General features: G+C 49.4%; 1 protein-coding gene and 3 gene segments (V, D, J or C); 3 read left to right on the forward strand and 1 right to left on the reverse strand.

Moving 5' to 3' along the window:
* Positions 1-3,456: 3,456 nt before the first annotated feature.
* LOC128091714 (T cell receptor alpha variable 4-like) lies at positions 3,457-4,201 on the forward strand. The segment is given in 2 exon segments: positions 3,457-3,549; positions 3,723-4,201. Coding segments are annotated over 2 exon segments (480 nt in total).
* LOC128091707 (T cell receptor alpha variable 4-like) overlaps positions 3,612-23,947 on the forward strand; it is a 149,450-nt gene continuing 129,114 nt past the window's right edge. Inside the window, 1 exon segment of the V gene segment in view lies at positions 3,612-3,742. Within this exon segment, the coding sequence occupies positions 3,662-3,742 (81 nt within the window).
* LOC128091715 (T cell receptor alpha variable 4-like) overlaps positions 13,180-23,947 on the forward strand; it is a 53,147-nt gene continuing 42,379 nt past the window's right edge. The window contains 2 exon segments of the V gene segment in view: positions 13,180-13,272; positions 13,449-13,877. Coding sequence covers positions 13,221-13,272; positions 13,449-13,876 — 480 coding nt within the window.
* On the reverse strand, positions 21,236-21,559 carry LOC128091738 (feather keratin Cos1-1/Cos1-3/Cos2-1-like). The gene has a single exon (XM_052705000.1). The coding sequence runs from the start codon at positions 21,542-21,544 to the stop codon at positions 21,239-21,241; it is 306 nt and encodes a 101-aa protein (XP_052560960.1). The 5' UTR covers positions 21,545-21,559; the 3' UTR covers positions 21,236-21,238.

The following is a 23,947-nucleotide window of genomic DNA, read 5'->3' on the forward strand; positions in this document are numbered from 1 at the left end:
CACCTTGCTACAACCTCCTTTCAGAGAGTGATAAGGTCACTCCTGAATCTCCCATTCTCAAAAATAACCGATCCCAATTCCTCAGCTGTTCCTCATAAGGCTTCACAACTTCACTGCCCTTCTTTGGACACGCTCCAGGACCTCAAGGTCTTTCTAGAAGTGAGAGGCTCAAAACTGAACAATGTACTCAACATGCAGCCTCACCAGTTCTGAGTACAAAGTAATGATCTCCTCCCTTGCTCCACTGATGACACTATTTCTGATGCAAGCCAGGATACTGATGGCCTTCTTGGCCTTCTGAGCACACTGCTGGCTCATATTAAGCAACCCGTCAACCAACCCTCTCAGATCTTTTTACTACACTTTTTTTTCTTACTACACTGCAGCTTTCCCGACATTCTGTCCCAAGCCTTTAGGCATGCATGAGTTGCTGTGACAAAAGACTTGGCATGTGGTCTCATTAAAGCTCATGCCATTGGTCTTAGCCCAGTGATCCAGACTGTCCAGGTCTCTCTGTATTAATATCAGGCAGATGAACACTTTTCCCAACTTGCTGTCATCCTCAAAAATTACTGAAAGTGCAGGCAAGTCCTTTATCCACATCAGGAATAAATACACTAAAGTGGATGTGTCCCAACACCGGTGCCTGGGGAACACCACATCTGACTGGTACCCAGCTGTAATTACTCCATTCTACACCACGCTCTGGGCCAGTTTTTTATCCAGGAAAGAGGACATAAGTCCAAGCCATAGGCTGCCAGATTATCAAGGACAATACTGTGGGAGATGGTGTCAAAGGCTTTGCTGCATTCTAGGTAGACTGCATCAACAGCCTTTCCCTCATCTACAAGGTATGCTATACTGCAGAAGAGATGAGATGAGGTTGGTCAAGCAGGAGTAACTGCCAAACTTCTCGTCATCATCTTTTAAAAGTTATAGTTGTTGTGAATTCCCCAGTGACTGGAAAAACGGAAACATCATTCCTGAAAGTGAGAAAAGAAGACGTGATGAACTATAGGTAAGTGAGCCTTACGTATGTGTTTGGGAAGATTATGAAGCAGATCGTTCTATAAGAGATGTTAATGAACATCAAGTGCTGAGGATGTGATCCAGAACAACCAGCATGGCTTCACCAAGGGCTGATTGTTCCTGACCGATCTGGAAGTCTTTTGTCATGGAGAGACCACATCAGTGGAGCAAGGAAGGGTAACTGATGTGGTCTCTCCATGACAAAAGACTTCCGTCTACCTGGACTTCTGCAAGGCCCTCGATACAGTCCCACAAAATGTTTATTTCTCTAAACTGGAAAGATATGAAGCGTGGAACATTCAGTGGATAAGGAATCAGCTGGGTGGTTGCAACAATTTTGCTGAAGACATTGAGCATAGTGGTACAGGGAATGCAACGGAACAAAGGGATGGCACCCAATGGGATGTGCACAAGCTTCTAAAGTGGGCCCATAAGAACCTAATGAAAATCAACAAGGCCAAGTGCAAGCTGTTGTGTTTGAGTTGGTGCAATCTCAGCTATGTGTACTGACTGGAAGAAGAACTCCTTGAGAGCATCTCTGCAGAGAAGGTCCTGGGGATCTTTGTGGATAAAGAGCTTGACATGACACAGCAGTGAGCACTTGCAGCACAGACATCCAGTGGTATTCTGTTCAAGTGAGTTCCCCTCTACATTGCCTTTATGATTTCCCATATAGAGAAGTGCATCCAGTCCAGAGGTTGTGGCACAAGAAGCACGTAGAGCCACAGGAGCATGTCCAGAGGAGGGCCAAAAAAGCTCAGCAGAGATCTGGAGCACCTCTCATACAATGACAGCCTGTGGGAGATGGTCCTGTGCAGCCTGGAAAAGAGAATGCCCTGGGGAGACCTCACTGGGACCTCCAGTATTTGGAGGGAACTTATAAACAAGAGAGAGACCGAATTTTTACTTGGACAATTACTGAAAGAGCAAAGGGGAATAACTTTAAACTAAAACATCAGAAATTCAAGGGGGCTATACACTGTAGTAGGATTCAGACCATTGAATGCAGTGCATGAACTATTAGCTGAGGCATTTGAGAAGTTATTTTGACACTGTCAAGAGAAGAGTGAATCCCCAAAGTGTGAGTGTGTTGATCCATCTCAGGTCTCATTTTTAGATAACAGATAATTCCAGCACCTGCTGATTATTGTCCTAAGGTAAGCAATATGTGTGTTATGTGTAGAGGATATCACTGCCAGCGTGAGAGCTAGGATCCAAGTCCAGGTTAGCCAAGAGTGGTCTGGCTAAAGACTCCACTCAATTAACAGAGTGGACCAACAGAATGTCTGGCCAAGCAAGGAAGTCAGCAAATGACCTCGAGCAGGTTCTGAGATTTGACAGGTTTCTCATTCACATGACATGCTCCAGGGCGTAGGGCACACGTCTAAGCAGACATACAGGAAGGCAAGGGCTGACAACCATTAGTTACAGAGTAACCAGGGGTGATTTTCACTGCTTTAAAAGACAGTGACTGAAAGATGAAATCTCTGCAGTGTGCGCTGGCCTCCAATATTTAGACCAGTATCTATACACAGATGGTAAAAAAGCAGGGAAGGACACACTGAAGGATGCAGCAAATGTTTAATGAGTCTGAAGGGGAAAATTATGTCACTCCAAGTGCACACATCAAGTGTGGGAAGCAGCAGGAACAGGCAAGAGTCTGTTTCCACCTTCCTATATTAAGGCCCCAATTTCCTGGCCAAAGATTGTAGAGAAGTGAAGTCTCTTGAGGCTAGTTTTCAGGGATGCTAACAGATCAATAAGGAGAAATGATAGCAAAGTAATTAGATAAGAAGAATGAAAGAAAGGGAGGATTGAGAGACATCTCCACGTTGTCAGAGAAGTCAGACTGGCCCCCCTTCCTTTGTTTCTTGTTCTGTCCAGTGTCATGTAAGAGTTCCAGTGTGTCCTGTGGCAATATTCAGCATTTTTAGCAGGGGTTGCACCTTCTGCCACAGCTACAGTTGGAAATGCAGGAGATGTCAAAGCCCCCCGAGGTGATGGGCACGCCCTCAGAGCTGAGGATGCGGCCAACAGCAGCGGAGGTGGAGGAGCCCACGGCGGTGTTCTGCGGGAAGGAGCTGAGGATGGGTCCGGGCAGGGTCACCACCACGGGAGAGGGCTCAATGACGATGGTGGAGTTCTGGCACTGCCTGACACAGGGCTCATTGCAGCTGCTGGCCAGAGGGGTCGGGCCGCAGGGCCGGCATGGCACACACTGGGTGTAGCAGGACATGACTTGGGACTGGAGGTGCACCTGGGAGAGAGGGATAGAATGTAGAAGGAAATGAGAATATGTGAGGGGCAGCCTGAATAGCCTCTCACAAAGGAGCCAAGACAGGCTAAGGATGAAGCTGAGCTCAGCCCCGGGGCGGAGCTGGCGGCGGCGGCGGCGGGGAGGAGGCGGCGCGGGCGGAGCAGAGCCGGGGCTGGCGGGGGCAGCGCGGCGCGGGCGGCGCAGCGGCGGGATGCGGCAGTGCCGGGCCGCGGGGCTGGCGGGGCTGGCCGCGGTGCTGCTGGGTGCGCGGGGCTGCCGCCGGCGGGGCCGCACTGCGGGGCTGTGGGGGGACGGGCCGCGAACGCCTCTGTACGATTGGTATCTTTCTGACCTCGTGTACCTCTCTCCTCCTGCATGAAATCTGTGTGGGAGAAAATGGATTTTCTGAGTTTGCTGCCTCTTTTCTTCTCGGCAGTGGCTGTGAGCAGAGCCCAGGTGCAGCAGGAGCCGGCGGCAGAGACCAGCGAGGGCACCGGCATCAACATCACCTGCTCACACCCCAACCTACAGCCCGACGGGTACATCCATTGGTACCGTCAGCTCCCGGGCCGAGGCCCCTCATTCCTCGTCAGCGCTTTTAAAGGCTCCAAGGAGGTGCCGGACCCGGAGGGGCAGCTGTGGGTGTCGGCAGACCGCCGCTCCAGCGTCCTGCGTCTCGCCCGGCCCCGGCTCGGGGACGCGGCGCTGTATTACTGCGCCGTGGGCGCACGGGAAGCGAAGCCGGGGCTGCGGCCGGGCACGAACCGCTTGGGGCGGGGCGGGGGCACAGTGCCGTCCGGGCCCGCAGGGGGCGCTGCCTGCATGGCCGCCAAACTCCATCCTGACCGGGGTGCGCCGCCCTGAGTTCTCCACAGAAACGAGCGCTGCACCCATAGCAGCCATTCGCTGAAGGCAGTGTGAGTCAGGCACACCTATGTTTCAGGTTGGCAGGAGGGCACAAGTGACAGCAGGAGCTCTGCTGGACCAGAGACCTCCACACAGTTCTGTTTCATCTTGTATTCTCTCCTGCTTCCGTAGTGCCACATGTCTAAGAGCAGGAGAAAACCTGTTCCCAAGAGTCAGCAAGATGTCTTGCACCTCACACAGTATCCAACACAGTAACAGCTTTTCCTCTAGGCAGAAAGCAGGTTGTGATATTCCTTTTCAGGAACTTAGAGTGTAGCTGTGGGCAGAAACACTGCAAGGCAAAGGCCAATAGCCACTTGTTCTGCCATAGACAGGGGTATCTTCTTCAGCTGCAGGGGACAGTGACTAAGAAAGCAGTGTATCACATCATGCCATTCTTCTGGGAATGGAGAAGGATCTCCTTAACCTCTCATCTTATACCTCCCAGGAGCAGAGCCATTCTCCCTGGGTAGTTCTGGGGGCCATAGGCAGTGGAAATAAACATCAAACGCTCAAATGAGATGCAGAAATCTTTAATGAATGTTTACAGAGGAAAATGAAATCACCCTCAGAGGAGGCTTCACAGTGCAGGATTTGCCTGATCCCATGTTTAAGTTCAAAGACTGAGTTCATGCAAGACATACACCTTATTTTCCAACAGTGGATGAGATCGTTCTGGGGAACCTCACATATCAGAGGGACACAGGGGAAGAAAAGAAAAACGAAGAAAGAAAAAAGAAAAACTGGAGAAGGAGGTAGGTAGGTGAGGAGAGGTACAGAAGCAGAGGCATGAGCCAGCTTTACTGGAAGCCCAGGCATGCCTCTTCCTGCCAGTACTTCCTAGAGTAGCTGAGGATGGTCAGGTAATCTGAATGCAGGGGCTTGAAGATGTCTTGTTGATCCAGCACCACGTTCCTGTTTTCTGGGAGAATTTCTCCAGGACCAGCGGCTTCAGCAGGGCGGGCACCTTCTGCCACAGGAGCGGCTGCCCAAGCCGGACAAGTCAAAGCCCCCCGAGGTGATGGGCACGCCCTCAGAGCTGAGGATGCGGCCAACAGCAGCGGAGGTGGAGGAGCCCACAACGGTGTTCTGCGGGAAGGAGCTGAGGATGGGTCCGGGCAGGGTCACCACCACGGGAGAGGGCTCAATGACGATGGTGGAGTTCTGGCACTGCCTGACACAGGGCTCATTGCAGCTGCTGGCCAGAGGGGTCGGGCCGCAGGGCCGGCATGGCACACACTGGGTGTAGCAGGACATGACTTGGGACTGGAGGTGCACCTGGGAGAGAGGGATAGAATGTAGAAGGAAATGAGAATATGTGAGGGGCAGCCTGGACAGCCTCTCAAAAAGGAGCCAAGACAGGATAAGGATGGAGAAGGCAGCTTCGGACAGCAGGTCACATCCCTTCATTGTGCCATCGCCCTACAAAGAGCAGTGTGACCCAGGGAGACTCTCACAGGCTGTATAAATCTAAAGCCATGTGAGCCATTCTCTATGCCCACCATGCCCCCTCCATGGTCTCCCATAGCAAGAACCTCCACTATCTGATTGAATGACTCTGGAGGCACAATCTGAGTTTGCAAGAGGAGGAGAGAGGGCTTACCTGGTTCCCGATGAGAAGGAGACAAGAGAAGAGGATGGTAGAGCTGGGATCTGGGCTGCCTTTTATACTGGTCCTTCATTGCTTCAAGCCAAGAGGCATCACTGGAACAGGCAATAATTTTATGACAAGCACACAGTGAATGCGAGCCATCCCTGCTGAGTTTTGGTTTCTTGGTGCTGCTTTTTCATTTCCAGATTTTTCCTGTGTCCATTCTCCAATGAAGGATTCTTTGAAGTGCTGCAATGAAAGGCCCAAAGATTTGTAGGGCAGGATTGCACTGGTGAGGCAGATGACTCAGCTTTAGTGCTGGATGGGTCCAGAGCAGGCAAGTGACATCAACCTTGTTCTCTGCAGTGGAGCTCTTTGACGTGTCATTCTCAGGATAAGCTCCTGAGAGCACCAGCTGGATACCCAAGGCTTCCTGTACATGAGGATGTGCCTCGTCCTTCTCTTTATCTGCCTCCTCAGCTCACTCTGATGGCCATTTGATTTGGCTTTCCATGTGTGCGTTTTCTGCTGGGATTTAACCCTATCGCATGTAGCATTGTCCTCTGGAAAACTTTTTGATTGTTTCAATTTGTGCATTCTCTGTGCAATCTGCCAGCTCACAAGAAATATCACAAAATCGTAGAATAATTTGTGTAGGAAGAGTCCTGAAAAATAATATAGCTCCAAAGACTTCTACAAATAGGGATTCTTTCCATTCTATGTGGGTGGTTAGACTGGATGACCTTGGAGGTCTTTCCCAAACTTGGTGATTCTATGATTCTATAACTAAGGATTTATTCCTCAGCTTTAAGAGATCCACCCTTCAGTGCCTAGGGGGCTGATGGAGTGCAAAGTTGTTCTCCAAGGCCATCTCTGTCCAGGTTTATATGCCACATGGGGATAAACTCAAGGCTGGAGCAAAGTGGAAGCCTCCAGTGTGGGTAATAGCTAGAGAAGAAACTCATAGCCTATTAATATCACAGTTTTTACATTGCATCCATCTACCAGGCACGAAACTGGAAAGGCAACTACTTCAGTTCAGACTGTAGGTGTATCTAAAAGAGATCTCTGAGGAAAAAAGACTGGAAAGAATTGTGAATATAAGAATAAGCAGAAGAGGATAAAGGTAGACATTGGCTGTGTTGTCAGAGATGCCAGAGAAGCCACTTTCTTTCAAGTGCCATCATCCAATCCACCGTTTTTTTCCACTGAATGAACCATTCATCAAATCCACATCTCTCCAACTCTCCAGAAGATAGAAATTCCCCCTCATGTCCTCACCTTATCCCCTGCCAACAGAGATTGCCTTTTGTTCTAGGCAAAATGAGACTCTCATCAAAAGCATCATGTGAAGGCAGAGGTTGGGATGTAGAAAAATGTAATGACTTTGAAGAGAGAAATTATCTCTTTTTGTGATAACCCTGTCAGTGCAGGCAGTACCAGGAGCTGACAGAAGCTTGTGCCCATCATCTATTGCAGACATCCCACTGAGGACCTATTTGGCTCCACAGACAGAGAGCAGCCAAAACCCCCCATATTAGCTTTTAGGATCTTAAGGACTGCAGGGACAGAAGACAGGGAAGGGGGGAGAGAGTGTAGAAGACAGGAAAATTAGGCTTTGATCATGTTTTCAGAGAGCCCTTGCTGCCCTCCTTTAGAAGAGAGCACTGGGCATACAGCCTTTCTGACACAGTGGCCAGAATCTCAGTCGTCAGTCCAGCATCATCTTCTGGGTTCCCAGGGGACCTGGCCTGAGCTCTTGTAAGTCACTTTAGCACATCAGGGAACCATCTGCTGCAGCAGCATCTGGAAATGCAAGAGAATTCTCAGTACCCACAGCTGATGGGAAATCCATCATAGTTGAAGATCTGCCAACAGCAGCAGAGGTGGAGGATCTCACAGTGGTGCTCTGTTGGAAGGAGCTGTCAATGGTGTCGGACCAGACCACCATCACAGGAGTGACCAGCAGGGTCAGGGCTCAAGGCCAACATGACAGGTACTGGACATGGCAGGGATGACATGGATAAGGGCTGATGTACCTGGGAGAGACTGCAGGGAGAAAGCAGAGCACAGGGACACATAAGGAGCAGTTCATCACACTCTCACGAGCACACCAATGAACCAACTTGGTTGGCTGGAAGAATCACAGATTCATAGAACTGTAGGGGTGGGAAGGGACATCTGGACATCATCTACTCCAATTGCCATGCTAAGGTAGGTTCCCCAGATGAGCTCAAACAGGAAAAAATCCAGGTGGGTTTTGAATGTCTTCAGAGAAGGAGATTCCAAAACCTCTCTGGGCAGCCTGTTCCAGTGCTCTGCTTTCACACAAATGTTCAGATGGAGCTTCCTGTTCCCACCTGTTTTGTCACTAAAAAGAGCCTAGCCCCACCCTCTTTATATCTACCCTTCAGATATTTACAACCATTGCTAAGGTCTCCTCTTAGTCTTCTCTTGGATAAACAGTCCCAATACTTCCAGGCTTTACATCTATGGAAAAAATTCACAGCTCTATAAAACTGCATGAAGGGTCAAAATGTTGTCTTCACTTTATGCAGGTGTGATATGAAAACACTGGCCAGATAGAACAAGGCTGCTGTCTCTCTCTCAGTGGAAAATCCATCTCAGCCAAGCCCCACACAGGCATGATCAGAAAAGGACCTGGGAGAAGGGCTTCAGACTCACGTGGATACCAGGAAGAAAGAGGTGAGAGATGTTGATTAGAGGGTGAAGGAATTGAGCTGCCTTTAATGGAGACCCTGCCCTGCCCTGCCCTGCCCAGGCCAACGCATAGCCTTCATGGAAGTGACAGTTTTCTGTGGAGCTACTGATGAATGGAAAACAGCCAATGGCATGAACTGTGTGGCTGCTTCCCTTAATGCTGCTTGTTCATTTTCTGTCCCATACCACACTCATTTACCCATGGAGGCTTCTTCTTGAGTGCCCTCTTCTTGAGGGGTTGAGATGCTCCAGGACTTCTGGGCCAGGAATGAGTGAATGATGGCAGAGGACGCAGCTCAGGTACTGAGATGGATCCATCCCAGGCAAGTGATGCTGGCCTGGGGCTTCCCTGCATACAGATCTGCCATGTCTTCCTCTTTCTCACCATCCCAATTCACTCCAGTGGTCTCTGGTTCTGTTCAGTGCACCTGGTGTCAGGTGCTGGTGTAGCCTGGTACTTAAAAGTCTGAAAAGGTGGAGGTCAAGAATTGAGTGTTTGTGTGTAGCTGATTAGAGCCTGCAGCCTAGATCTAGTCTTTCCCTGGTGTTCCCCAGCATCTCCTAACATCCATCTGCTTCCATGAGGCCATCCCATCTCCTGACCCAGGTGGAAAGAAGTTTCTATGGGAATCTGCTGTCTCCTTTGGGATGAAGTAGCTTTTGTTTTCAGAGTGCTGCCTGTCAGAAGATGCCGCAAGTGGGAGAGAAGGGAATACCTAGAGAGACAAGTAGGAGGGATGTAGTGACACTGCATATGAGGCCAATGGCTTTGACAAAACAGAAGTGACACTGAGAGCCATGGCAAAGGAGAGCCAGACATTGGTGACCAAATTGATTCTTATGGGCTTAAACAGACCACATCAGTTGACACATGGTCCTATTTTCATTATCTTTTCCACGTGTCTCCTAATCTTGATGGGAATGGCCTCACCTTTGTCACCGTGGGAAGCAAAAGGCACCTGAGGACCCCAGTGTATGTCCTCCTTAGCACGTTCATCTTCTTGAGATCTGGTAAAGCATTGTTCCCAAAACTGGAGAATTTCTGTATCATCAGGAAAAGCACTTGTATTTGCAGGTGAAAGGCAGAGGATCACTGAATGTCTAGTTTTCTCAGTGTTGCCCTATGATTGACATACACAATATATTGAATTACAGCAGTATTATCACTGTGCACTTCTCCTGTGGTGCTGGGACCCTGGCCTCTGGGAGAGGAATTTCATGGTTCCTTCCTTATTGTCCAAAGTGCTCTGCTTTCATGCTTGCTTCTGACATTTGCGTCATCTTCACAGTTCTCCCTGACCCCTCTCCTTTCACTCACCAGAGGGCATTCTGCACTTTGCGGAGAATTAGGAGATTTCTCGAAATAAATACAAAACAATCTTTTGGAATTGAGACAGAACACAAGAGCATTGTTGTTCAGCTTTTCTTCAGTCTGTGTGGAGAAAGGTGATGGACACACTGACTTCTGTCTGTTTGTCTTTTCCACCACAGCATATGCTATGATTCCCTGATTTCCTGCATTTCACAGATGATGAGATGTTCTGTGGATACTGTGATCTTTTCAATAAAAAAAGGACCAGGATCGGCCTGGCTGAAGGTGTGACTGAAGGTTTCTAGGTGGAAAACAGCAGGAAAGGCAAGGCACAGGGAACCTGTGGATTCTCTCCTCTTGGGAACAATTGGACCAAGCAAAACATTATGCTGAAGAGTGCTATGGTTGAGACACCCTCACATGCAACATCCAACTCCAGCCCTGCCAATCATTGCCCAAATGTAACCTCACCAGACACCTCCCAGCAGCAGCCCTTCTGCACTGTTGAGGCTTGGCTGAAGTGCAGGAGATCTGACTGCAGGTGTAAATAGCCTGAGGAATGCAGGGGAATACCAGTATCAGTTTACATCTCCCCACAGGGAGAAACACACTTGCTATGCTTTGGAAATCTTTCCCTCAAAGGGGATGAGGTCTAGAGTCAGCAAAAACATCCCAGCTCCCTTCTAGTTCTGAGAAATCCATCTTTCTTCAGGGGATTTGCCCAAGTCAAACTGTGCAGAGCCTTCCCATAGCCAGCTCTATCCTCTCCTCATACGATGGAAATCTGTTTCTGACATTATGCCCTCTGGCACATGGAGCTCAGCTGGGCATGTTTCGCTCTGGCTGATTCCATTACTGCAGTTCCTCAGAGATAATGGAAGGACTCCTCAATTCCTAAATACAAGACCCAACAGTACTGACTAGCCAAGGTCAACGGCTTCAAAGTTTTTTGCTAGGCTCCCACTACAATTCCCTCTCTTCACAGTCTCTCACTGTACCACACATCACTAGGAACGCTGTTAGGCCACTGTCCTAAACTGAAATTTCTCTCAAATTTCTCCTGAATGGGGTTCTCAGATAACTGCATCATATCCCATATATCTGAACACTGTTTCCTCTTGTGAGCACTTACCTCTATTGTGTCTGACAGGGATGCAAACTCCTCTGGTTGAGGAGAATGTATACTCATTGGTCTGTGAGGCAGTGGAAATGGTGAGAAGCAAAATGGAAAACACTGAAATACTGAATGCTTCTTTTCCTCAGTTCCCATGAATAAGACTCATCCCCAGGCCTCCCAGTTCCCTGAATCTCTTCTCAGAGTTTTGGAGAGTGGAACATTATTCCCTATAAGGGAGAAATCCTTATGGAAATCTTGTTCCAGTTGAACATACTTGTGTCCACGAGTTGAAGATGTATCCAAAGGCATTTTGCTGGGTGATGCCATTGTGAGGCTGCTCTCTGTCATCTCTCAAAGTCACAGCAGTTGCAGAATGGCTGCCCCAGCTAGGAAAACAAAAGAAGAAATCAATAATACAGGGATCACAGCCATCTTCATAAAGTGGAAGAAACTGTATGCCCTTCACTCCTTCCTACAGTATTCCTGAGGAAATGTCTTCAGTAGCCATTGCTAAGAGCACAAAACGCAGCTCTGAATTAAGCAACAGAGGGCAAATCATGCCTGAGCAACCTCATTGCATCCTGTACAAGATTATGTAGACATTGAAAAAATTGAGGGTAGTGATTGCTATGTGATTAGATTTTGTCATGATCATTTCAATTGCCTGCTGTATATCCACCTCACAACCAAAAGAGTGAGTTATGGCGTGGGTTAATTATGTAGGTGGAAAATTAGATGGTATGCTGGGCTCTAACAGTGGTGACTGCGATTCAGAGTGCAGCTGGGTACAGGAATCTATAAAGGAGTCTCTCAGGGATCAGTGCTGCACCAGTGGTTTTAATTTTCCATTAATGCTCTCGATGACTGAACAAGGTGCACTATAAGCATGTGTGTGTAGGGCCCCTGACTGGCAAGAGCTATCAGGACCTTGTGAAACAGGATGAGAGAAAAAGGGAGCCAATCAAGAACAATACGGATACAGACACCAAAGGAGTACATGGAAATAATGGGAAGAAATAAATCTCACATTCACATCAGCTGATGAGGTATCGAGAAACCATCGGGCCACTTCCAGGAAGATGAACCTGGCCTTTGCAAGAGATGCAGCTGTGAATCTGGACATAAACAGGGAATTGGTGTGAGACAGATTATAGAATAACTTGTTAGAAAATACAGAGAAAGAGATTAATGTATGGGAGTAATAGAGTGGTGTGCAGCAGGGGCCACTCAGAGCTGGTTGAGCCATGCGATTGATCCCCACAGACTGTCCTGTCCTCTTAATGAGTCTTTTCTTAACTCTGCACCATCACTCTGTCTTATGCACTCTGGATGGATAAATTAGCAGTTACTGGGGAGAGTGGCATGAGTGGTTTTGGTGCCAAATTGAGGAGTCAGACTGGGGCTGAAAATGTCCCTGCTGTGTGCTCTGTACTGCTACAAGAAAAGGGGTCCATGATTGTCTAATGGAACAGGGGTGGTTCTTGAGCTACAACAAATGTGGCAGGGGCAGGTTTTATCCCCATAACCACCCAGCTGTACTGCTGAGAGAGAGAGAGACATGGGGTTTAGCACGTGCAGCTGGTGTCGGTTTGAACCCTCAGGAAATGAGATTTTACGGTGTGAATGTCCCTGAGATCCGGGCTCAGCTTTGGATCCGGTTGAACACTGGTCAGGGACTCTGTGCCTCCAGCCTCCCTCTTGGCTTCTCCCACACATTCGAAGCCCGATGCTGCACATTCCCAGCGGCCCGCTCGGCGCCGCTGCCGGCCTTTCTCGGGCTCCTCGAGCGGCGACAGCAGCACCACGGGCAGCAGCAGCTGCGGGACCAGGGGAGGTCTCGGGGTGCCGCGTTCCAGGCAGCAGCACACGACCCGTTCCCGCTGCCAGGCTTTGGATCTGCGGCATCGCCGTGCACAGCGGTGGAGTAGGATTCGGCCGCGTTGCGCTCCCGGACCATTCCAGTCCAGTCTGTGTTACCGCCTGACACTCGCTGGGGACACTACAGGCGAGCAGCTGCTTTCTTCTATACTGCAGGGGCTTTTGCAGCTGTTCCTCAGCTCTCCGACTACACCGCAGAGCCCTGGCTGCGCTGCAGGACACGCAGAACCCAAACCCCGTTACCCGCGCACAGGCGCCCAGCATTGGCAGCCCGCAGCAAGCCCGAGTGACGCCGAAGCTGAGCTCAGCCCCTGGACGGAGCTGGCGGCGGCGGCGGGGAGGAGGCGGCGCGGGCGGAGCAGAGCCGGGGCTGGCGGGGGCAGCGCGGCGCGGGCGGCGCAGCGGCGGGATGCGGCAGTGCCGGGCCGCGGGGCTGGCGGGGCTGGCCGCGGTGCTGCTGGGTGCGCGGGGCTGCCGCCGGCGGGGCCGAACTCTGGGGGCTGCAGGGACCGGGACCGCGAATGCCTCTGTTTTTTTTTGGCTTCTTTCCCAGCTCGTGCACCTCTTTGCTCCTTTATAAAATTTCTATTGGAGAAAATGGATTTTCTGCGTTTCCTTCTTGTTTTCTTCTCGGCAGTGACTATGAGCAGAGCCCAGGTGCAACAGGAGCCGGCGGCAGAGACCACCGAGGACACCGGCATCAACATCACCTGCTCACACCCCAACCTACAGCCCGACGGGTACATCCATTGGTACCGTCAGCTCCCGGGCCGAGGCCCCTCATTCCTCGTCAGCGCTTTTAAAGGCTCCAAGGAGGTGCCGGACCCGGAGGGGCAGCTGTGGGTGTCGGCAGACCGCCGCTCCAGCGTCCTGCGTCTCGCCCGGCCCCGGCTCGGGGACGCGGCGCTGTATTACTGCGCCGTGGGCGCACGGGAAGCGAAGCCGGGGCTGCGGCCGGGCACGAACCGCTTGGGGCGGGGCGGGGGCACAGTGCCGTCCGGGCCCGCAGGGGGCGCTGCCTTCATGGCCGCCAAACTCCATCCTGACCGGGGTGCGCCGCCCTGAGGTCTCCACAGAAACGAGCGCTGCACCCATAGCAGCCGTGATTCACTGCCGCCAATGTCAATCAGACAGAGCTGAGCCTGAGGTGGGCAGGTCATCACGCCGTGTATTTGTGGGGAGCTGCAGGAGTGACTGCATGAGGTGTGTTTGACACCAGAGGGACATTCATGCAGTTCTGTTCCATCTTCTAACTTCTTCTCCTTCCCACTGAAGCACATATATGAATAAGGGATTTCCATTCCCAAAAGCCTGCTGGATGGCTTTTGCCTGTGGCCTCTCACACACTCCTAGTTTTTCATGTGGGGACATCAGTGGTTATGATCTCCATTTGTAGGATGCGTGGTTGTAGATGTGGGAAGGTACACTGCAAGTGAAATTCTGATTGTCACTTCCACTGCAATAGCCAGGGATATCTCCTTCTGCTGCGAGGTTTAGTGACCAAGACGGCAGCTTCTGTAGTGCATCTTAACCTTTCTTTCTTCAGGGAATAGAGAAAGGTCACCATCTTTACCTGGTGTTAAAAGAGGAAAAGGAGCTCACTCTGAGAAGGGCCTCCACAGTACAGGATTTGCCTGATCCATGTTTGAGGATCCTGTTACCTGGGAGAAGACATCTCTCTGTTCTGTATTTGGGCTTGATGCATTCCCCATGTGATTGAAGGAACGTACACGGATTCTGCTGAATCCAGTCCTAAATCACTGACATGTCTCAGTTCAGATGGTGATTTCTGCTCTCAGAGGGTCTGTCCTGGAGAAGGGTAGGCTTGTAGCTGGTAGCAGTACTGACTTGTGCATCCATTCAGCCATAGGTAACTTGGAAAAATGTGGGCCAGACAGGAGCTCTGCAGAAGGTGTTACAACTGTAGAGGGATGCTTTACCCACAGTCCATCCACAGGCACCACAGAGTTTTGCTCCCTGGATCTAAAGGTTGAATACATGGGAAAATGGAGGAGACAGAATGCCATCAAACACGAGACAAATTTGCCTTCCCAGTTGCTGATGGCCTTGGGAAACATCATTCTCTGAGTCTTCTTTCCCAGCACAGCTCCACCCAAACCAAGAGGAACTCTCTTCCCAAAGAGTTTGATGGGAGTTTGATGGGAGTTCTGGCTTCCCTGGGCCTTCCCCAGGCACAGAAATCATCTCCTGAGAATGACATTCATGAGCAAACCCATTCATGTGATGTTCTCAAGGGTCATCTGTTAAGGAGAAACACATCAAGGCAGGGACTAATGGTCATTGGTGGTGGAGGAATCACAGAACCACCAAGGTTGGAAAAGGCCTACAAGATCATCCAGTCCAACCATCCACCAATCACCAACAGTTCTCACTAAACCATGTCCCTCAACACAAAATCCAAACTTTCCTTGAACACCTCCAGAGTCAGTGACTCCACCACCTCTCTGGGCAGCCCATTCCAGTGCCTGACCACTCTTTCAGAGAAGTTGTATTTCCTAATGTCCAGCCTGAATTTCCCCTGGTGCAGCTTGAAGCCATTCCGTCTACTCCTATTGCTGGTTACACAAGAGAAGAGGCCGATCCCCAGCTCACTACATCCTCCCTTCAGGTAGTTATAGAGAGCATTAAGGTCTCCCTTGAGTCTCCTCTTTTCCAGACTATAAGGAACATCCTGGAATCTCTTCCTTTCCTTCAACAGAGAGTGCTTGAAAAGTGTATGTCTGCAGTGTGCATTGACCTCCCGTAACCAGAGGAGCTTGTTCTCACCAAAGGCATTGCTTTCTCCTTTGGCCATTTCTACACAGGTAGGGGGAGAAAATATACACCAACAAAGAAGGAAACACTAAGGGATGCAGAAAGTGTTTAATGAGTCTGATGAGAGAAATTATGCCACCCCAAGCAGAGGCCCTGTGCGCAGTGAGCAGCAGGAGCAGACAGGAATCAGTTCCCCTTTCCTATGGCAGCATTGCCACAGAGTCCTTTTTCCCAGCCTGGAGTTTTTGGGAGATGAGCAGGTCAGTCAGGGTTCATTTTTGGGGGTACTAACAGAGATCTCTAGAGGGAAAAGATAATAAAGATATTAAATGGGAAGAGTGAGTATAAGAGAGTATCAGTAGACTTCCTCCACGTTATCAGAGGCTCAAGGCTGGCCTGTACATGTCTGTCTTGCAGGGCAACAATAGCACAACATTTGTTCTTCAGTCCAGAGTCATGTTCAGCATTCCTGTAGTCCTTGTCTGGAGCCGTGCCCAGCATCTTTAGCAGGGGGGGCACCTTCTGCCACAGCTGCGGTTGGAAATGCAGGAGAGGTCAAAGCCCCCCGAGGTGATGGGCACGCCCTCAGAGCTGAGGATGCTGCCAACAGCAGCGGAGGTGGAGGAGCCCACGGCGGTGTTCTGCGGGAAGGAGCTGAGGATGGGTCCGGGCAGGGTCACCACCACGGGAGAGGGCTGGATGACGATGGTGGAGGGCTGGCACTGCCTGACACAGGGCTCATTGCAGCTGCTGGCCAGAGGGGTCGGGCCGCAGGGCCGGCATGGCACACACTGGTCACAGCAGGACATGTCTCAGGGATGGAGGTGCACCTGTTTGGGGAGAGCAGGGAGGAAGCAGAACATGGGGATGCGTGAGAAGCAGCCTAGCATCACACTATAAGGAATCAATACTCAGGCAGAGCTTGGAGCTGAAGACAGTTCAGGGATGTCCAAGGGATTCTTGGTCTCATCCTGACAAAGCCCAATGAAAGCCACTGGGACCTATCCAAGTACTGCCTAGATCCTAGCCTACAAGTTACCTCCTTGCAATCCCACCCTCTTCCCATGACAAACATTCTCCCCACTTCCCTTTTTTTCATGACAAGCAGAGCCAGGCATGGAATAAAGCTAATAGCAGCTGAGAGTTCCACTGAGCTCAGAACTCATTTTGGAGAATGAAGAGAACAAGAAGGGGCAACACACTCACCTGATTCCTAAGAAGATGGAGGCAGGAGAAGTGAATGAGAGAGCAAGGAGCTGGACAGGCTTTTATAGTGGATCCAAGCTGCCCCATTTCCAGAGGCATCCCTAGAAGCAGTGATTATTTTATGACAAGAACCTCTTGAATGCAAGACATCCCAGCTATTGGTATGGGCTGTATGCTGGTTTCCTGTGCTGCTGTTTTTTCAGATCCTGATGTCATTCCTATTGTTCATGGAAGGCATCTTTTGAGTAGCAGGAAGAAAAGCCCAAGCATTTCCAGACAGCACATGTTAGTGTGGGCAGAACACTCAGGTCCCATGCTGAAAGAATCCAGTAAAAGCATGATAACAGCATGTTTAGTAAGCCATCAGTGTGAAATAACAAGAGCCTGTGTGCTGGATTTATGCAAGTGCCTGCGGGTATAGAGGTTTGCATTATTTCACACGTGTGCATGAGCTGGTGAGTGTTTGTGTGACTTGTGTGTTCACATAATAACACGTCCTGGTCACATCAAGGGCACTTCAGGATACCAAGAGATTCTGTTAATCTCTGTCTTCCTGCTAACAGAGCTAATGGAGAGGAGAGGAACTGGAAGGCACCTGCAAATATCATCAAGTTCAATTGTCTGACCACAGTAGCACTAACTACAAGGAAAAGCATGTTCATAAAAGCATTATCAAAATGTCTCTCAACCCTGACAGGCATGGGGCACCAAGCACCTCTCCATGAAGCCTGATCCAGTGTTTGACCACTTTCACATATATCTATTTTTTCCTCATGATACAAGTTCTAGCAATACTGTTCAACTTGCCAGTGTTCCTTGATGGAGACTCTGGAGTCTGTTCAGATAACAGGAAGAATCTGTGCCCTTGTAGCAACCAGATAATGGTGATATACTGAACTGCTTGTATCAAGTAGGTGAGGGAAGTTCTGCTTTGAATCAGCTCTTTTTTTTTTTAAGCAAATATTATGTGAGTGAAGCCATGAGCTAACTGAGCACTGTTGGATATGGAGTTCATGTTGTGAACACTTTTCGTGGAAGAGTACTGACTTCATTCAGAGAGTTGTGCAACCACCACCACACACTGAACATGTGTGACAAAGCAGAACCCAATGTTAATAATTCTGTGGGGAAGTACGGAATATCTATGTTCTCTACGGGAAAACATTTGCATGTGTAACATTAGTAATGAATATAAGCTGAGGATCTTTTCATGCGTGATAGGTGGAGCTCATCCCCCATGCATCCAGCACCACAAATAAAGAATGCCTGCTTTCTAACACTCTGGTTTGAGTCTTAGAGTGTTTCATGACCGACTGATTTACAGTGTCACCATTATCTGGTCTGAACATCTCCTGGTGCAGTTTTGTGCCATTCCCACAATGTTCGGTCATCAGTTACCAGGGTGAAGAGACCGGCACCTCCATCTCTGCGTTCCTTCCTAGGAAGTTGTAGAGAGCAGTGAGGCTGCCTCTTAGCTTTGTGTTCTCCAAACTGAACAACCCCCATGTCCTCAGGCTCTCCTCACAGGAAATGCGTTCCAGACCCACTATCAGCTCTGCTGCCCTCCTCTGGGTGCTTTAAAGCACCTTTGGACATCCTTGTTACTTTGTGGAGCCCAGAACAGCCAGTTCTATTCCAGGTGAAGACACACCAAGACTAACTGCAGTAGGAGAAAAATCCTTTTTTGACCAGATGTCTAAGGAGTGTGTAATGCATTCTAAAATTCAGTTCGATGGATCTCTTTGCTGCCAGGGCACAAAGTTGGCTCTTCTTGAGCCTGATGTCAGCCAGCACACCCAGATCTCTTCAGGATGTCTGTGCTTCTCAGGTGCTTAGCTGAGTATCTCCAGGCTAAGACTAGAGCCTCAACAGTACAAAGCAAGGAAGGAACAGCATGTGGTGGCCATGACAAACAGGCCATTGAGAGAGGCAGTCAGGATGGTTGAGGCTGGAAGATGGTGATATCCTGGAACAAGAAAAACACTCTTGCTTCAGTCACAGAAATGGAGCTTCAGAAGAGGCACAGCCCTCTGGACACTGGGGAGAATGTATTAGATCCATCAAAGGGGCTCATCAGAAGAGGTTGAACTCAAGCTTTGTGACTGGAGGAAGCAGAAAAGTTGTGTGAGACTTAAAGGAGACACTTCCCTTTGGTAGTGGATTCTCCAGTTTGCTGAAGTTCTGGCTGTTTGATTTCTTTGTCAAGGAATGGCAACTCCAGTGCTGCAGAAGGACTCCAAAAGTTTGTCTGCATATGAGTGTACAATGCCTTACAAGTTTTCCACATAATTCTTCTTCGTGACAGCTTGCTTTACTCTCTGTGGCATCAAAAAGGAAGCTAAGGAAATTGTATGTCCACTGCACCATGAGATGCCAGAAATAGTGAGAAGTGAATGTGTAATATAATGAATGCTTCTTTTTCACACATTTTCATGTTAATTCTTTCACACAGACCTACAAGGACCCTGAGCTTCATTCACAGAATTCATGAGAGTGAAGAATAATACAGGAAGAAAACCTAACGGACAACTTACTCCAGGTGGACATACAGGTGCCCTTGAAATGATCTGGGATGCACCCAAGTGTGATTGAGCGGGTGATGTCATTGTGATGCAGCTCTCTGTCGTCCCTTAGAGGTCATGACAGTTGAGGGATGGCGGTTGTAGCTAGGAACAGCAACATGCATCAAAAACATTTAGCTGGACTGAGAAAGAGATCTCGGGGAACTACTGACCAACTGTATTCCTTGGGTATGTGCCCTGAAGCAGATGTCTTTAGATACCATTTCAAGACATCTGAAAGATAGTAAGGTACTTCCGATCCTTGGTCCCTTTGGCTTCTTTCCCAGCTCGTGCACGTCTCTCTTCATGCATGAAATTTCTGTGGGAGAAAATGGATTCTGTGAGTTTGCTGCTGCTTTTCTTCTCAGCAGTGCCTGTGAACAGAGCCGAGGTGCAGCAGGAGCTGTCAGCAGAGACCAGCGAGGGCACTGGCATCAACATCACCTGCTCATAACCCAGCATACAGCCCAGAGATTACATCCGCTGGTACCCTCAGCTCCCGGGTCAAGAACCTGCATTCATGCGAATGTTTCTAAAGGCCTCAAGGAGGCACCAGACACAGCAGGTGTCTGCAGACCGCTGCTCCAGCGCCATGTGGCTCACCTCACCCCAGCTTGTGGACGCGACAGTGCATTACTACACATTTGTAGCACGGGGTGACGAGCCAGGGCTGTAGCCAGAAATGAACGGCTTTGGTGAACACACCACAGAGATGACCAGAAAGACAACATGACACCCGATCAATTTTCTCTTTCCCTCTGAATGGATAACACAATGGTGAAGTCTTCTGGGATCTGTAGTTCTTCTCACCTCAGATACTCGGGTATTCAGGTAGTATCAGCAATCCACAGAACTGCAGCAGTAACTCTTTAAGTCCCAGTGCACTGCATGATATTATGATGTGGAATGCCTACAACAGAAATCGTAAAACCATGACACCAGTCCAGTGGGCTGGACTGCTGGGTTTCATTTCTCTTCCTCATTCTGCCACCCTATGGAGAAATTGCCTGATCCCCTAGGACTCCTCTCACTGGGTTGCCCTGCACATCTGCAGATTGTGCTGGCAGCTCATCAGGAGACCTGTGGCAGCCTTGCCCTGCCACAGAGGTCCCCAGTGTCTCCTGACTCAGCTCCTCATGACCTCAGCCCCTGCCTCTTCGGCTGTGTCTATGCTTGAGCGTGCATGGTGGGGGCTCACATGTACCTAAAGCGTACACGAGCTTCTATTTCTGTGCATGCATTGTTTGCATGTGCCTTTGTGAGTGTGAAGATGTAAATACAGCTGTGTTCAGGCACAGGTCTGCCATAGCCAGGGATATCTTGTTCAGCTGCAAGGGGCAGCGTCCAAGAGAGTAGCCTCTGCAGTGTGTCACAGCCTCCCATTCTTCTGGGAATGGAGAATGGCCTCCTTGAACACCTACCTTATACCAACCAAGAGCAGAACCATTCTCCCTTGGCCACACTGGAGGCCATACACAGTGGAAAGAAAAAATCAAAAGCTGAAATGAGATGCAGAAATCTTTAATGAATGTTTACAGAGGAAAATGAGGTCACACTGAACAGAGGCTATAGAGTACAGGATTCATCCAGTCCCTTGTTTGAGCTTATGCATGTCTTCCTTTAGCAGGGAACACACTAGTTCTGAGAAGCCTCATTGCCCATTGGAGGAGAAGGAAAACAAAACAGGGGTGGTGGTTTGGGGGGGGTGGGGTGATAGGAAGGAAGAAAATAGAGGTAGAGGAAAAGAAAAAGAGCCATGAGCCATGTTTTCAGAAAGCCCAGGCTTGTGTCTTGCTCTCAGCATTTCCTTGAGTAGCTGAGCATGGTCAGGTGATCCTGCATCATGTTCATGGTTTCAGGAAGAATTTCTCCGGGACCAGCGGCTTCAGCAGGGCGGGCACCTTCTGCCACAGGAGCGGCTGCCCAAGCCGGACAAGTCAAAGCCCCCCGAGGTGATGGGCACGCCCTCAGAGCTGAGGATGCTGCCAACAGCAGCGGAGGTGGAGGAGCCCACAACGGTGTTCTGCGGGAAGGAGCTGAGGATGGGTCCGGGCAGGGTCACCACCACGGGAGAGGGCTCAATGACGATGGTGGAGTTCTGGCACTGCCTGACACAGGGCTCATTGCAGCTGCTGGCCAGAGGAGTGGGGCCGCAGGGCCGGCATGGCACACACTGGGTGTAGCAGGACATGACTTGGGACTGGAGGTGCACCTGGGAGAGAGGGATAGAAGGAAGTAGTACATGTGGGTATGTGAGGGGCAGCCTGGGTCGCCTCTCACAAAGAAGACAAGGGAACTGCTAAGGTTAGAGGAGTAGGCTGAGAAAGGAGGTCACATCTCTTCATTATGCAGGGACCCACAAAAAACTGAATGGCTGTGCAAGAGTCTCTTAAAGTGCATAAATCTAAAGCCATATGAGCTGGTGTTCCAAGCACTCCCTGAGCAGACATAATCTCCTCCATGTTCTCTCACAGTGTAGAACTCCACTATCTGATAACATTTCTATTCATTTAAGAGGAGAAAAAAGGGCCTCATACTTACCTGGTTCTCAACAAAGAGAAGGCAAGAGAAGAGGGTGGAAGAGATGGGAACTGGGCTGCCTTTTATATTGGTCCTTCATCACTGCAGGTCCAGAGGCACCGTTTTCATAGGCCATAATTTTGTGAGTAGCTAATTTTCAATGCAAGATGTCCCTTCTCATTATGTGGGCTGGTTTTTTGATTTCTTACAGTGCTGCGTTTTCATTTACAGGTTTATGATGTGACCATTCTCTAATAAAGAATTCTTTGAAGTGCTGTGATTAAAGGCTCAAAGATTCATAGGGCAGAATTGCAGTGGTGAGGCCAGTGCCTCAGCTCTAGAATTGATCAGGTCTGGAGGAGGCAAGTGAAGCCAGTCTGATTCAGTGCAGTGGGGCAGTCATGGTTTTACAATTTCTGTTATCTGTGTTCCATATCATAAAATCATGTAGTGCACTGGGAGTTAAAGAGTTAATTGTGTAGTTCCATGGACTGTTGATAGTTCCTTTACCTGTCTCAGAAGAGAAGAATGAACTGAAGCCCCCAGAAGACTTGACTGTCCCATTTCCATTTTTATGATCAGAAGATAAATCTGCCTGGGTATCACAGGACCATTTCTTTGTTGCTGCAGCAAAGGGCGGTGCAAAAAATCAAAATTAGGTCAGACCAGACTCTTTGTAGGTCTTACTAAAAGAAATCTTTGAGGAAAAGGGATTATTAAAAGAATCGATGTTAAAAGTAAGTAAAGAGAAATGTTAGACACAGGACACGTTGTCAGAGAAGCCAGGGTAGACATTTCCTCTTGACGGCAACCATCCAACCCACTGCTTCTCCATGGAGTTCACCATTTATCAAATCACATCTCTCCATTTCTCCAGAGGATGAAAGTCTCCCTTCATGTCCTCAGCTTATCCTCTGACAATAAAGATTGCCTTTCTTTCTTGGCTACATGAGTCCACCACAAAAAGGATCATGTGGAGGCAAAGTTTGGGATACAAACAAACTGTAAGGACTCTGAAGAGAGAAATGATCTCACTTCGAGAGAGCTCTGTCAGTGTAAACAGGAACCAGGAGCTGACAGAAATTTGTGCCCATCATCTATTGAGGAGATTCCACAGAAAACTTATTTGACTGCCCTACAAAGGGAGAGCAGCCAGCAGAAGTCCAGGAAGGCTGTTGGGGTGTTCAAGTCTACATGCACAGAAGAAAGGAAAGAGAGAAGAGAGAGTAGAAGATGGGGAAATCAGACTTTAGTTTTGTTTCCAGTGAGCCCTAGCTGCCCTGTTTTTAGAAGAAAGCACTGGACACTCAGCCTTTCTGACATCAATGGCCAGGAACTCAGTCCTCATATCTTCTGGAGTCAGAGGGAACCTTGCCTGGGCTCTCATGAGTGTCTTTAGAACAGCGGGAAACCATCTGCTGCTGTAGCATGTGGAAGTACAAGACAGTTCACTGTACCCAGAACTGATGGGGACTCCATCACTGCTGAGGATGCTGCCAACGGCAGCAGAGATGCAGGATCTCACAGCAGTGTTCTGTAGGAAGGAGCTGTGGAAGGAGGCAGATAGAACCAGATCTAGAACCAGGACAGGAGGGGGCACAGGTGTGACAGTGGAGTTCTGCCACAGTGTCATTGCAGCTTTTGATCAAAGGGGTCAGGTTGGTTTTCAGTATCCGCTGAGAAGGAGATTCCAAAAGCTCTTTGGGCAGCTGGTTCCAGTGCTCTGCTCTTTCATGCTCAAAGTAAAGAAGTCCTTTCCCATGTTCGGATGGAGATTCCTGTGAGAGTGTTGGTGCCCGTTCCCACACTGGGCACTATAAAAAGTTCTTGGTCCCATCCTCTTGACACCTTCCATTTCAGTATTTATAAGCACTGATATGATCCCCTCTTTGACTCCTCCAAGTTAACAATCCCAGGAATCTCAGCCTTTAATCCAAAGGAAGATGCTTATGGCCCGAGAGAAATGAAGAAAGGGGTAAAAGATTGTCTTCACTTTATCCAGGTGTGATGTGAAAAGCCTGGCCAGATGCAACGAGGCTACTGTCTCTCCCAGTGGAAAATCCATCTCAGCCAA

The sequence above is a fragment of the Tympanuchus pallidicinctus genome, unplaced genomic scaffold, assembly GCF_026119805.1.
Source record: "Tympanuchus pallidicinctus isolate F22 unplaced genomic scaffold, pur_lepc_1.0 scaffold50, whole genome shotgun sequence".
Taxonomy (NCBI): domain Eukaryota; kingdom Metazoa; phylum Chordata; class Aves; order Galliformes; family Phasianidae; genus Tympanuchus; species Tympanuchus pallidicinctus.

What these genes read in the sequence shown, in the direction of transcription:
- LOC128091738 (XM_052705000.1), bottom strand. Translation starts at nt 21,544, where the DNA reads ATGTCCTGCTACACCCAGTGTGTGCCATGCCGGCCCTGCGGCCCCACT.